General features: G+C 31.6%; 1 protein-coding gene across 1 annotated transcript; it reads left to right on the plus strand.

Moving 5' to 3' along the window:
- Positions 1-224: 224 nt before the first annotated feature.
- LOC109244501 (GDSL esterase/lipase At4g01130-like) lies at positions 225-5,449 on the plus strand. The gene is made up of 5 exons (XM_019411605.1): positions 225-590; positions 2,882-3,091; positions 3,164-3,321; positions 4,137-4,407; positions 5,044-5,449. Exons 1-5 carry the CDS (start codon positions 335-337, stop codon positions 5,310-5,312), a joined length of 1,164 nt encoding a protein of 387 aa, XP_019267150.1. The 5' UTR covers positions 225-334; the 3' UTR covers positions 5,313-5,449.
- Positions 5,450-12,671: the final 7,222 nt, after the last annotated feature.

Raw genomic sequence — 12,671 nt, forward strand, 5'->3', positions numbered from 1 at the left:
AATAGTAACCCTCTTTTTTCATTTGACTTAAGCAAATATGTTGAAAATTTCAGCACATTTTTCTAGATTAAGAAAAAATACTTTCTGAAATTTATATTCCCCATGTGATAAGAATAATTCAGAATTAAAGCAAAAAAATCCAGGGTTAATGATTGGAGAGCATTACAGTATAACAATACTATTTGTTTTTGACATATATACACTTGATTGCGTCACTAGTTGATGTCTACATGCACAGCTTCCCTGTCTACAAATATGGATAAGTGCTTTCACTGAATTGCACACTACTCCATATTATCCAAAGTTACTTCTTGTTTGAGAGAAAACACAGAACATGAAGCCATTAATAAGAATGAGTTTGTGGTCTTATTCAATGGCCCTTTTGGCAGCAATATTGTTCTTTATGGTGACTACAACAGAATGCAAAAAATCATGTGGATTTAAGGCTATCTTTAACTTTGGAGATTCAAATACAGATACTGGTGGTTTTTGGGCAGCTTTCCCAGCTCAGGGTCCTCCCCATGGAATGACTTATTTCAAGAAACCAGTTGGAAGGGCAACTGATGGCAGAGTCATCCTTGATTTTCTAGGTCAATATATCTGATTCTATCTCCATTCTTTAAGTTATATATATGTTGATTGTACAAGGAATTTACTTATCAATGAAATTTAACCGACCAGGTTATCACATTACTTTTTAAGTTATTTATTAGACAATTGCTATAAAGAGTTACCTATGTAATTGTAGGTAAACTTAATTTAATCTGATGGTGTGAAAAATTTGTAAGCACATAGAACATAAAACTTTTTTCTTAAACGGATCCTACTATATAATGATGCATTTCTATAGTATCTTTGCCATCTCGGAAACCAAGATTTCTTACAATTCTTTTCTTTTGTTTGTTTCATGATCATCACTAATATTGTAGTAAGGTTAAGATTTGCAATAACTTATATATAATCCTAACATTAATTGGTTTTACTTTCTAGCTAAAATGAAGAGGAGCCTTGGAGTAATGGTAATCAGGGTCCGAACCGTGAAATCGTAGGCTACCTGTATCACACCCCTTGGGATGCAGCTCTTCTCTGGACCCCACATAAATACACAAAATACTTCGTGAACTGGGTTGGCCTTTAGTTTTTTAATAAAAACTATTATTGAAGATGTAATGTATGTTACCATGGGAGTTAACTCATAAAGGATGCGAATATATTAAGAAGCATGATTAGATATTTAAATAAGAGGCCTTGAGAAGTTAGAAAGAAGATATCTTAGTCAAAAGTGTGACCATTTCCGGTAGTGTCATGTTTTTAATTGAGTTCATTACTTAATAATAACTCAACTATCTGAAATTATCTTGTAAAGTCATCTTTCTTTCATTTATAACATAAAAGTCACTTAACTATGTCTATAGCACTTAGAAGATCACTCAACCAGATTTCTCAAATTTTTGATTGTCAAATACCTATTTTATCCTCTAAATGTCAACTTTTATCTTCTTCTTTTTTTTAAAAAATTTTTTTTTTTAATATTATAATTTTTTTCTCTTTTTAATATACATTATGGACTTACTTATAGAGCAAATATATTATGTTTATAAAATAAAAAATAAAAAATTATTTGTCTAGCATATATAATGTTGGAACAATAATATAATTGTGCATAATTTTAAAGAATATAATGTATATTATAAAATATATTTATTTTAAATAATTATTTTTATATTACGTGGATAGAATATATATTGTTAATTTTTTTTTTCATTCTCAATTGTATAAATAAAGTTTTGAGATTTTGTTGTTAATATCAAAATTATTATTACTAATAAACTGTTCTAATTAATATTTTTTATTATTCCAACAATATGTATGCTTAAACACTATTTTTGTTTTTTTAATTTACAAATAAAATTTGTTTATTCAATAGGTAAGTCCATAATATAATCTAAAGAGAGAAAAAAAAATCATAATATTAAAAAGTTAAAAAAAAAAAAAGAAGACAAAAGTTGATAATTAGAGGGTAAAATAGGTATTTGGCAATCAAAAATTTGAGAAATCTAGTTGAGTGACCTTCTGAGTGCTATAAGCATAGTTGAATGACTTTGTTGTTACAAACGAAAGAAATATGATTTTAGTGGATAATTTAGGATAATTGAATGACCATTTGAGTAATGAACTCATTTTTAATTTGAGGAGCTGTAAACTTTGGACTTGACAATAGGTCATGGGATTGCAGGAGTTTGCATTTACAAGAAAACGAAATAGCCTTAGCTGGAAAAAGCAGCAAACTTGGTCCATGCTTTGTATCTTCTAGCTCATTATCATTGGAAGCTTTTGTTTGTCTATATTGGTTCTGTCCTAGATCCTTATTCTAACTATTGCACCCGTGACCGCTTCATATGCGTGCTTAATTTCAATTTACATTATTAGCCCTTTTCAGTGTTCTGGCCGATCCCTAATTCTTGGTACCATACCATATGAATCAGTTAAGTCAGTTTCGAGAATTATTGGAGGAATTAAGTAAATAGAATTGTATTATCTCGAACAGTTTAAATTTTTAGTTGAGATGATTATACAAATAAGTACAATTGAGGTCTTTGGTTCAAGCCTCACTGTCATTCGTTAATAAAAAGAATTTTAATGTGCTTCGACCATGAAAAAGTTAGATTCGCACGTAAAAATGTTTGTTGAAGATATAATTAAGTAGTATTTAATATTGTCTATTTCTTGCAGCTTAAACTTACAAGAATGATTCATTGGCTAATAATCTGGATCCTTCACACAATTATGTATTTAGGAAAATATTTGTCCTCCTTAGTTCATCAATTTATGTTTAAACCTGTAACAGTTATTTGAAAGTTTCGTTGTTCCTGATGTGCAGCTCAAGGATTAGGTTTGCCATTTTTGAGTCCATATCTGCAATCAATTGGATCTGATTACAGACATGGTGCTAATTTTGCAACATTGGCATCCACAGTGCGCTTGCCACAAACTTCTTTATTTGTTACTGGGGTTAGCCCTTTTTCTCTTGAGATTCAGCTTCGACAAATGAAAGAATTTAAGGTTAAAGTCGATGAACATGGCCATAAAGGTAAATCATATTTCTTTCCACAAATATTTCAGTAAATATAATGTTATTCTTAATCGATGTCTGAATTTTCAGGGAAAAGTAATCTGCCTTCGCCAGACATATTTGGGAAGTCACTATATACATTCTACATAGGCCAAAATGACTTCACTGGAAATTTGGCAAGAATAGGAATAAGTGGAGTGAAAGAGTATCTACCTCAAGTGGTTTCCCAAATAGCCAGCACCATCAAGGTAACATCTTTAATTGGCCTTCAATGTCCTTCTCTTTTTATCTTGTTTTTTTTTTCTTTAGGAAAACTACTAATGTGAGCCTAGTGAGCGTAAACTATTACATAGAATACACTTTTATTTACTTAATTATGTTTTCAATATTCTTTAAACATGTGGGTTTGTCTCTTTTCTTGGCTCAGACATGCGGTGATTTTTTTGATAAATGGTGTGATCATGGGACTTGAATTCAGTTACTTTAATATCAAGTTGAATTGTATGACCATTTTAGCGAAAAGCTTAATCTACCTATGAGATAGAGCATGTATACATACTAAGCTCCCGTTTGGCCATAAAATTAGGGAGCTTTTTTTCAAATATTTGTTTGTTTATAGATTTTAACCGTTTTTGGTAGATTTTGAAAACAAAAATTTCAAATCCCAAAAACAGCTCAAGAGTAGTTTTTAAAGTTTTCTACTCACAAAACTTTAAATTCTTTTCAATTAAAATGCATGTCCAAACACAATTTCAACTTTCAAAAATCATTTTTCATCTTCAAAAATTCCTTTTTTTTTCAAATTACAACCAAATCTATGTCCAAACGCTAGCTTAGTTATGTCTTCAACACATTGATCATCTCTATTCATCATGATCTTAAACTACAATAACTTCTGTTTTCTATTTTAAGAAAGACTTTTAACTCGTTTTAGAACATTGAACGAAAAGAGAGCTATAGGATATTGAAGGTAGATAATTGCTGAGGAAGCGCATGACCATGAATCTGTTCTCAAACAAACAGAATGCCTATAATTTGATGTTAGTTCTGTTATATTTGCCAGGAGATATATGCATTAGGTGGGAGAACATTTTGGGTGCTAAATTTAGCACCAATTGGATGTTACCCTGCATTTCTGGTGGAGCTGCCACATAAAACTTCTGATATTGACCAGTTTGGTTGTTTAATATCATACAATAATGCAGTGGTGGATTATAACAACATGCTCAAAGCAGCATTGGCAAAAACAAGAAAAGAAATTGCTGATGCAAATGTGGTATACGTGGACACTCATGCTGTACTCTTGGACCTCTTCCAACACCCTACTTCTCATGGTATTTGTTTTCCTTTTCTATTTAAGATAAGATGCTGAACCGTCCAAAATTCTGTTTTGAATGCCGCAAAACCTGTTATTTTATCAATTTAACGCTTTAAGGCTAAAAAGATACTGGTTTTCTGCACATATGGTTTGGCAAACATCCACCGCATTTTAGGCCCCGTTTGGTCATGATAATTGGAATACTGAATTTTAGTATTTCAAATAGTGAAGAAAAATATTTGAAGACAATTATTAGGAAAAAATCTTATTTGAAGATAATCATAGTTTAGAAAAAAAGGATTGTCCTGCTCTTCAAATAGTAAAAATTGTCATTCTTTATTTAGTGACGGAAGAAATATATCGTAGTGAAAATTTTGCTTTTTGTGAAATTGTCAAATTAAATGTTAGTTAGTTATTAGGACTAATGTGGAAATAGTAAAACTTAGGGGTGTTATTTGGAGTAATAACCAACTTAGTCTATAAAATGACTAAGTCGGTTATTACTGTGCTTAACCGAAAATAAGAGCCTTGAGCTCATTCTACTCTCTTCTCCTTTCTTCTATGAAATCAAAGATCTGTAAGCTGAATTGTTCTTGCATGTTATAATCCAGCTGTAGTTCGATTAATTCAGTACAAATTAACACTTTTGCAGGGCTAAAATATGGAACCAAAGCATGTTGTGGATATGGTGGTGGTGCTTACAATTTTAACCAGCAAATATTCTGTGGAAATACCAAACAAATAAATGGAACTATAGTGACAGCCAATGCCTGTGAAGATCCACAAAATTATGTAAGCTGGGATGGAATACATGCCACGGATGCAGGAAACAAACTATCTGCATATGCCATTTTAAATGGTTCTTATTTTGATCCTCCTTTCCCACTTCAACACATTTGTGATGTCCAGCCTATAGATTGACACTGTTGTTTCTTGTGTTTAGCAGTAATATACCATAACTCGTGAGTCATTTAATAGCAAAATGAATGAACCTTAAATTTTCTTGATGCTTTGATTATTTATTTATTAATAATATCATAATGGTGGTGTCTTCATCAGCTAGTGTGTACCCCTATTATTTCACTAAAGGGTTAGATTTATCCCGGGATAAATTTATTTTATCAATCAATCATAGTATAAACTTAGTCCTAGACGTAATTCTAGATATCTCATCTTGTCCCATCAAATTTGGTATTATTTTATCCTATCTCCCAGGTGGAATAAATTAGTCTAGGGATTATAATCTTAGGACTATAATTTTGGGATAATTTAGTCCGCTTACCAAACAACCCCTAACTACTTGCTAAGCTAAATCGTAATCAAATTAAAAGAAATCACCTAACTTTTAGTTTTTGCTGAAAAGAAATCTCGTGACGCTTTGATAATTATCATAAGATTCATTGATCCATAGTTAATAACTTACTGATCACTGGGCAGCTAGTCTATTTTGTTAATTTTTTTTATTTATCAATAGATAATTGATCATAGCTATGGATTTAAATTGACACCAGATTTTGCAAAATTGAGGCCCTTCGTCCTTCACCGTGTGGTTGAAGGATCGAATCCGTCCCCCCTCACAAAAAAAAAAAAAATGAACCATGACGCACCCCTAAAACGATTCGAGAACTCCACAAAACACCCATGTGAGTTCTGAACAAAGGAAAAATGTGACAAAAGAATACGCCTTGAGCTTACCTTAATCTCAAAAAAATATAACGTGACCAAAAACCCATTAATCCAACGATGGGGGAACTCAAGAAAATAGCATATTTGTTGGAGGGAAAAAACAAACAAAATGCCATATTCCAGAAGAAGAAAAAACAAAGGAAAAATGGCATCACCACTCTATAAACATGGCTCACCCCTCAAATAATTCCCAAACTCCAATAAGTGGCGGAGGCAGGATCTCCACGAAGGGGGTTCAAAAATTTTTTTGCAGCTAGTGGGAATTGAGAACCCACGACCTTATGTAGATTTTGAACACCCTTGACCACTAAACTACACTTTTGGATTGTGTTAAGGGTGTTCAAAACTTAATATATAGAAGTAAAATATAGATTTTGCCTTATATATACAATGTAATTTTTCGGTTGCGCCCCCTAAATCCGCCCCTGACTCCAACCCATTGACTTCTTTAAAACTATCATTAGTGCTAAGGAGGCTGGATTTTTTTAAATTTGGAGTAGAGAACACAGGCGCTTTGATTATTCAAAAGAGAGATCTTGAGGAAATTTTATTTGCTATTCTTTCGATAATTAAGAATCAGAAATGTGATTGACTTTTTACTTTTTAACACAGAAAAATTCAATGTGCATGCTTTGGCACGAGAGTAAATCAACAGAGAAATATTCGCGATGTGTTTTTCTTCTTTCTTTTCAGACGGGGCTTTTAAATACTCCTAGAAGATATGGTTTTAGTTTAATCATGTCATGTGGATAATGCGAATTTGTTATTTACTCGGAAAAAAAAAGCACCAGTTGTTGTTTGTGGACTATCTGAATTAATTTGAGTGTTAAGGTCAACCGCCTGTTATTATTTACTATTATATTTGTGAAAGATTTCCATAAACCCTTATTTACACATACATGTGTCTGTATCAATTAGTTGTACTGTTCTCCCACCTAACCTTAACAATAAAAGCTCAAATTTTAAATTGAATTATTTTTAGATATAAAAATACATCATTTTTTAAAATAGATTAATAAGGATTAATAATATCACATAAAACGGACGTGTGAATAATATTGTTTTCTCTAAGGAAAACTATTCACCGTTGTCTGGGGCGGCCCGACAAATTTTATGGCCTAAAGCCGAACTTTATGAGGGGCCTTAACTTTTAAATTTTTTTATTTATTTATTTAAAATCTATTTTTTTTAGCTTTCTTAGATACAAAGCTATTAATACTTTTCTTATAATCAATAACTTCGAATTGATGGATTATTATATGCAGCGGAAGCAATTCCAGTATCAAAATCACATGTAATCTAGACAACTAGCATAAACGGGATTTCACGGGTTACCTCTTGAAGCGTGAGCAAAACTCCTTTATCACGTGAGCCTCCAATTCTACAGCAACTCAATGAATTCTCCACCACCCGCACGATCACGATCTCCGAACGTTCCACGGTCTTCTACTGTGTTACCCAAATGATACCTGGAAATAGTAATTTCGTGTGGGCGAAATTTCTAAGGAAAAGTGGCTGAAGTTCAGCCACCATGTGCTCCCCTTCTAGGTGGAAAACCTTATGTATTTATAGCACAAATTTTAAGGGTTAGAACCCTTTTCCAAAACCTGTTGGGTTTTCTTTTCCACCAGAAAAAGGATTCCTTTATTTTCTATTATTTAGGCACAGCAGGGACCACAGAATTTAATTAACAAAGGCTTCCAATTATGGAATTAATTTATAATTTTCGAAATTAATATCCACCATAATTAATTACGAATTATTCCACTAAAAGTTCGTAATTGCACTCCTTATTCAATTTCGAAATTCATCAATTAAATCTTATTTAACTCCCCATGTTAAGATTCAGATACTAATCAATTAAATTAAATTACTGACGATTTAATTTATTGATTATTTTCTTTAGACTTTCGCTTAACTTATTTCACGTGTCGGATACAAAATCCACCGGCCCGGTTCACACATAAAAACTTATAAGCTTTCATAAAGGTGTATCATCAATCTCTAAACCGAGACATGAATTCTATCAACTAACTATTACTTCGCTAATGTACATTATTATTATCCAATTTACCAGGCATATTGACCCACGGAAGAATCTCGCCTTTTAATAAATCAAAACAATAATAATATACACAGCTAATAATAATTATATCAATATTAAGAGTATAAGTACATTTAATGGCTAGAGAGTTTATTTTATTAAGTCAGTATAAAATACTTATCTCTACTTGGTCCGTTCAATACATACAAAATGTACTAGCACAAGAAGTTGGAATTAAATCATTCCCATAATCAAGATAAATTATATTTAATCTTGTGCTACAATCATTCCTGATGGTTTGTCCAAGTCCATCATTAGATTGTGAACTCAAACTTTATACTTATAAGAACCGATGATTTAATCTTCCGTGTATAAGCTAAACTCTATACACTAAATCATCTACTATATAAGCAAAGGACACCGACTAATATATGATCTATTAAAACTTTATTAAAATTGAATGAACAATATTATCATAATAAATACTATATCTAAACCAAATCCATGGTTAATAGTATATATCCCAACAATCTCCCACTTAGACTTTTAACCATGACAATTGTCAGAATATACTATATCTAAACGCATGGTTAATAGTATATGCCCCAACAATCTCCCACTTAGACTCATAACCATGCATCTACAACTTTCTCAGGCATTCTTTTACATGACTATTAAACATCTTCACCAAATAAGTTTTTGTTAAAGAATCCTGCCAAGTTATTTCTGATGCAATATTTGTCCAGTAGTGCTTTGTCGTAACCATCTAGTTTGGTATTAAACTCTTCAGGGATCCTGTTACTGTAACTATCCCAAGAGTGTACGCCGAACTATGATTTTCTTTAGCATTCTCCCATTACGACGAAGTACTACTAATATTACCTTCATTACCTTACGACATTGAAATATTAGTGACTTCTTACTATAGTGTTCACTGTTCAAACATCACTCCCACTCGATAAAGGCATATTATGTCTATTAACGTTCTCCCACTACTCAAATGCAATGGAACGTCAATTCTGACTTGTGGGTTTTGATGTTCTTGAACGTCAATTTGGCTTATTTTTGGATATTCAATAAACATGCACCTTCCATTATTAGTTCCAACTTACATATCCGCTTTCCCTTTTAGCACATATGCAGGACAATCCTATATCTGAACATGCCACAGACTGAGCTTACATTTAGTCCACTTTTCTACAGATGTCCCAGGTACTAACTTAGAAGAAACTAAATTTAGAATGCGATTTGCAGTTTCTAGGAAATATTCCAAATACAAATAAGGCAATCTGAATAACACGTCATTAATCTATCCATGTCCAAAAGAGACTTATTTCTTCTTTCTACCACACAACTCTATTATGGAGTTTACGGTGTAGTCAATTGAGATGTAATCCCTTATTCTGATAAGTAACAAAAGAACTCTTTAGAGAGGTGCTCGCTACTACAATCAAATTGCAGTAACTTAATATATTTCCTTGGTGCTTCTCCGTTTCAAGTCTTAAAATCTTGATTTACTTAATTCATTAAGACTTACGGTGCATCAAATAAATATATTAATATTTTGAGTAATCATTTATGAACGTCACAAAAATACTCAAAACTATCTCTCACCAGTATGCTCATTTAACCATACAAATCAGAAGGAATTCATTCTAGCTTATCACTAGCTTTATTTCCTTTTGAAGGGAAACAACCTTTAGTCAAATTTCCTTCCAAACAGGATCTACAAGTTGGTAGTGCCTCTACTTTCAATGAACCTTAAGGTCCATCCTTGACCAACTTGAAATCCTATCTAGAGTAATATGACTTAGACAAAAGTGCACAGATAAGTTTTACTCAATTTTGAAGAACATATTCTCTTATGAGGTAGACTATTATTATTCTATTCAGGAGAGACATTAATATACAATAACAAGGTCATGCATTCATGCACCACAAGAGATAAAATATTTATCAAGCTCAATAACTCAAGAGTTATTCGAAAAATAAAACAAATATTCATTTCTTCTTATTTTGCCCAGAAACCGGAATTAAATTCCTTCTAACAAAAAGTATATATATTGCATCCTTTAAATTAATTTCTTATCACTAAAAAAAAAAAATTAACAAGTAATGCGACAAATTACATAAAGTCATTGTGGAGTTGAGATAAAAACATTAAATAGATCATAATAAGTCAAAACACTGAATACTAAAATTCAGATTGCATTCAATATTTATGTACATACATGCATCTCGAATAATAAATTTCGATGGGAAAAGAATCATTCATGCAAAGTATATTATATAATGCAAGAATTATACAATCCAAAAATAAATAGAACCAAATCAGATGGAGAGTATACTATTATTTTCAGTCAATTGTATATAACCTTTTAGTACAAAAAATTTAAACACACTGCACATATATGTCATGCATCTTGAATAGCGATTTCGATGGGAAAAGGACTACTCATGCAACATACATATGTACTGCCAGATTATTCACTCCAATAATTAAAACAGACTCAACTCAGATGGAGAGTATACTGTTAATTTATGTCAAGTGAACATAATTTTAATAGCTCTAGTTCCATTGATCCAACATGTATACTCAGATGGAGAGTAAGCACACGATATCAATTACTAGTATTTCAACTAGTGAGCTTACAATAAATTTATCCGATATGGAGGAAGACCTAAAGTCAACGCGTAAATTTATTACTCACTTGAAATTAATAGTGGAAGACCATAGAAATAAATTCCTATCACCACTTTATCACAACCATGAACTTTTCTCTGAGGATTAAGTTCCTTAATTAAAAAAAAATGCTCAAAACCCCATTTAAACAGTCTTAAAATGCTAAAATTAACGTTTTTCACTACATTGCAGTGAGTATTGTTCATTGGCTGTTTCTGGTAAGCCTACCAAATTTCATATCAATCGAAGATCGTTAAAATCACAATCACCAAAAATTGCGCCCAAATTTGGATTACCATTTTAAGCATTTTTTAAGAATTTAAAATATGACCTACATTCTTATCATATACCAATTCATGTCAAATTAGCATGTGTTATCATGTTCCAGATTAGACATAAATAAAATGATAGAAAGAATGACTTTTCGTATGTAAATCACATTTTAATCCGCCAAACCTCCAAAAAACTCATCTAATTAATCCGGAATCGTCAAAATACGATGTGATTCACTGCATAACAGTGAGTTCTTCTTAATTGATCGTTTCCAATGATCCTATCAAATTTCAGGTCATTCCGAGATCGTGAAATTTTCGATCGCCAAAAACTTGACCAAATTCGAATAAATTATTTTTGGCGTATTTAGGATTAAATCCATGTGATTTGCATTCTGCTATATATCATATCAAGTTAAACCATCATGTTTCAGATTTAACACAAATATAGCCGATATATAAAGAATTATTTTTCATATTTACAACAAATTCAATTTAATAAACTGCTTGAAAACCCATCTAAACGACCTCAAAATGTCGTAAAACAGCACGATTCACTGCTTAGCAGTGAGTTTTTCTCACTAGATTGTTTTCGATGAACCTACCAAGTTTCAGGTCAATCGGAGTTCGCCAAATTCATGACCACCAACCTGTAACCAAACTTGGAGAATAACCGTTTTAAGCAGTTTCATGAATTAAAATAAATATGATATTGATTTCCATTCTTCTTATAATTATACTATGAGCTCAAGGCATATATTATGTTCTTCCTATTTCTAGGACACACAATATCTTTTTGTGCAATAAATTATCCTTTTATTAAATACACAAGAACCTAAGATATTATATTTTCTCCTGTTCGGCGAAAACCCCAATATCTCTTTTCATGGGTGGAGTTGGTCTTACTAGTACCCAAAGATAAAACTCTTTTCCTAGTTAGGAACCTCCACCACTAACGTAGATTTATCAAGGATAATTTTCACATGGTACATTAAGCAGATTTTCATGACTCAAATAAATAGACCATTTTGTGGATCCTACTTATTAATCATAATGCTCAATCCATGAATAGACACAATTTCACATGTACAAATTTATTAAGAATTTTTCATGAGTTCAAATAAACAAACCACTTTAGTGGTAACTATTTATTACTCACAAAATTCTCAATTTACAAGTGAAGATACATGTAGCTCATAAAATTATTTTATGGCAGATTATGGACCACAGCTTAAAAGCCATGCCAATAATATAAAACTCATACAAAATATCGTCATATTTCACTTAATTACAACCTCCAACCAGAGAACAAAATTTTTCATCGAAAATCCAAGACTAGCAATCACGCAGGGCATGAAAACATAAACTAAAATTTGAGAAAATTTTTATGCACCAATATGCCAAACGCTCCAATCATTAGTCATCCAGGATATCAAACAAAAGATTTCACTTTCTTACAAAATAATTATATCATTACACCATATCAATTACACCTTGTAAGACCTAGTGAATAAAATCCTACACCTCTATTATTGAATTTAATTCAACAACATATCTATTTACAAATAGCCAATGTGTAAACCTATTATATCACC

The sequence above is a fragment of the Nicotiana attenuata genome, unplaced genomic scaffold (genome assembly GCF_001879085.1).
Source record: "Nicotiana attenuata strain UT unplaced genomic scaffold, NIATTr2, whole genome shotgun sequence".
NCBI lineage: Eukaryota > Viridiplantae > Streptophyta > Magnoliopsida > Solanales > Solanaceae > Nicotiana > Nicotiana attenuata.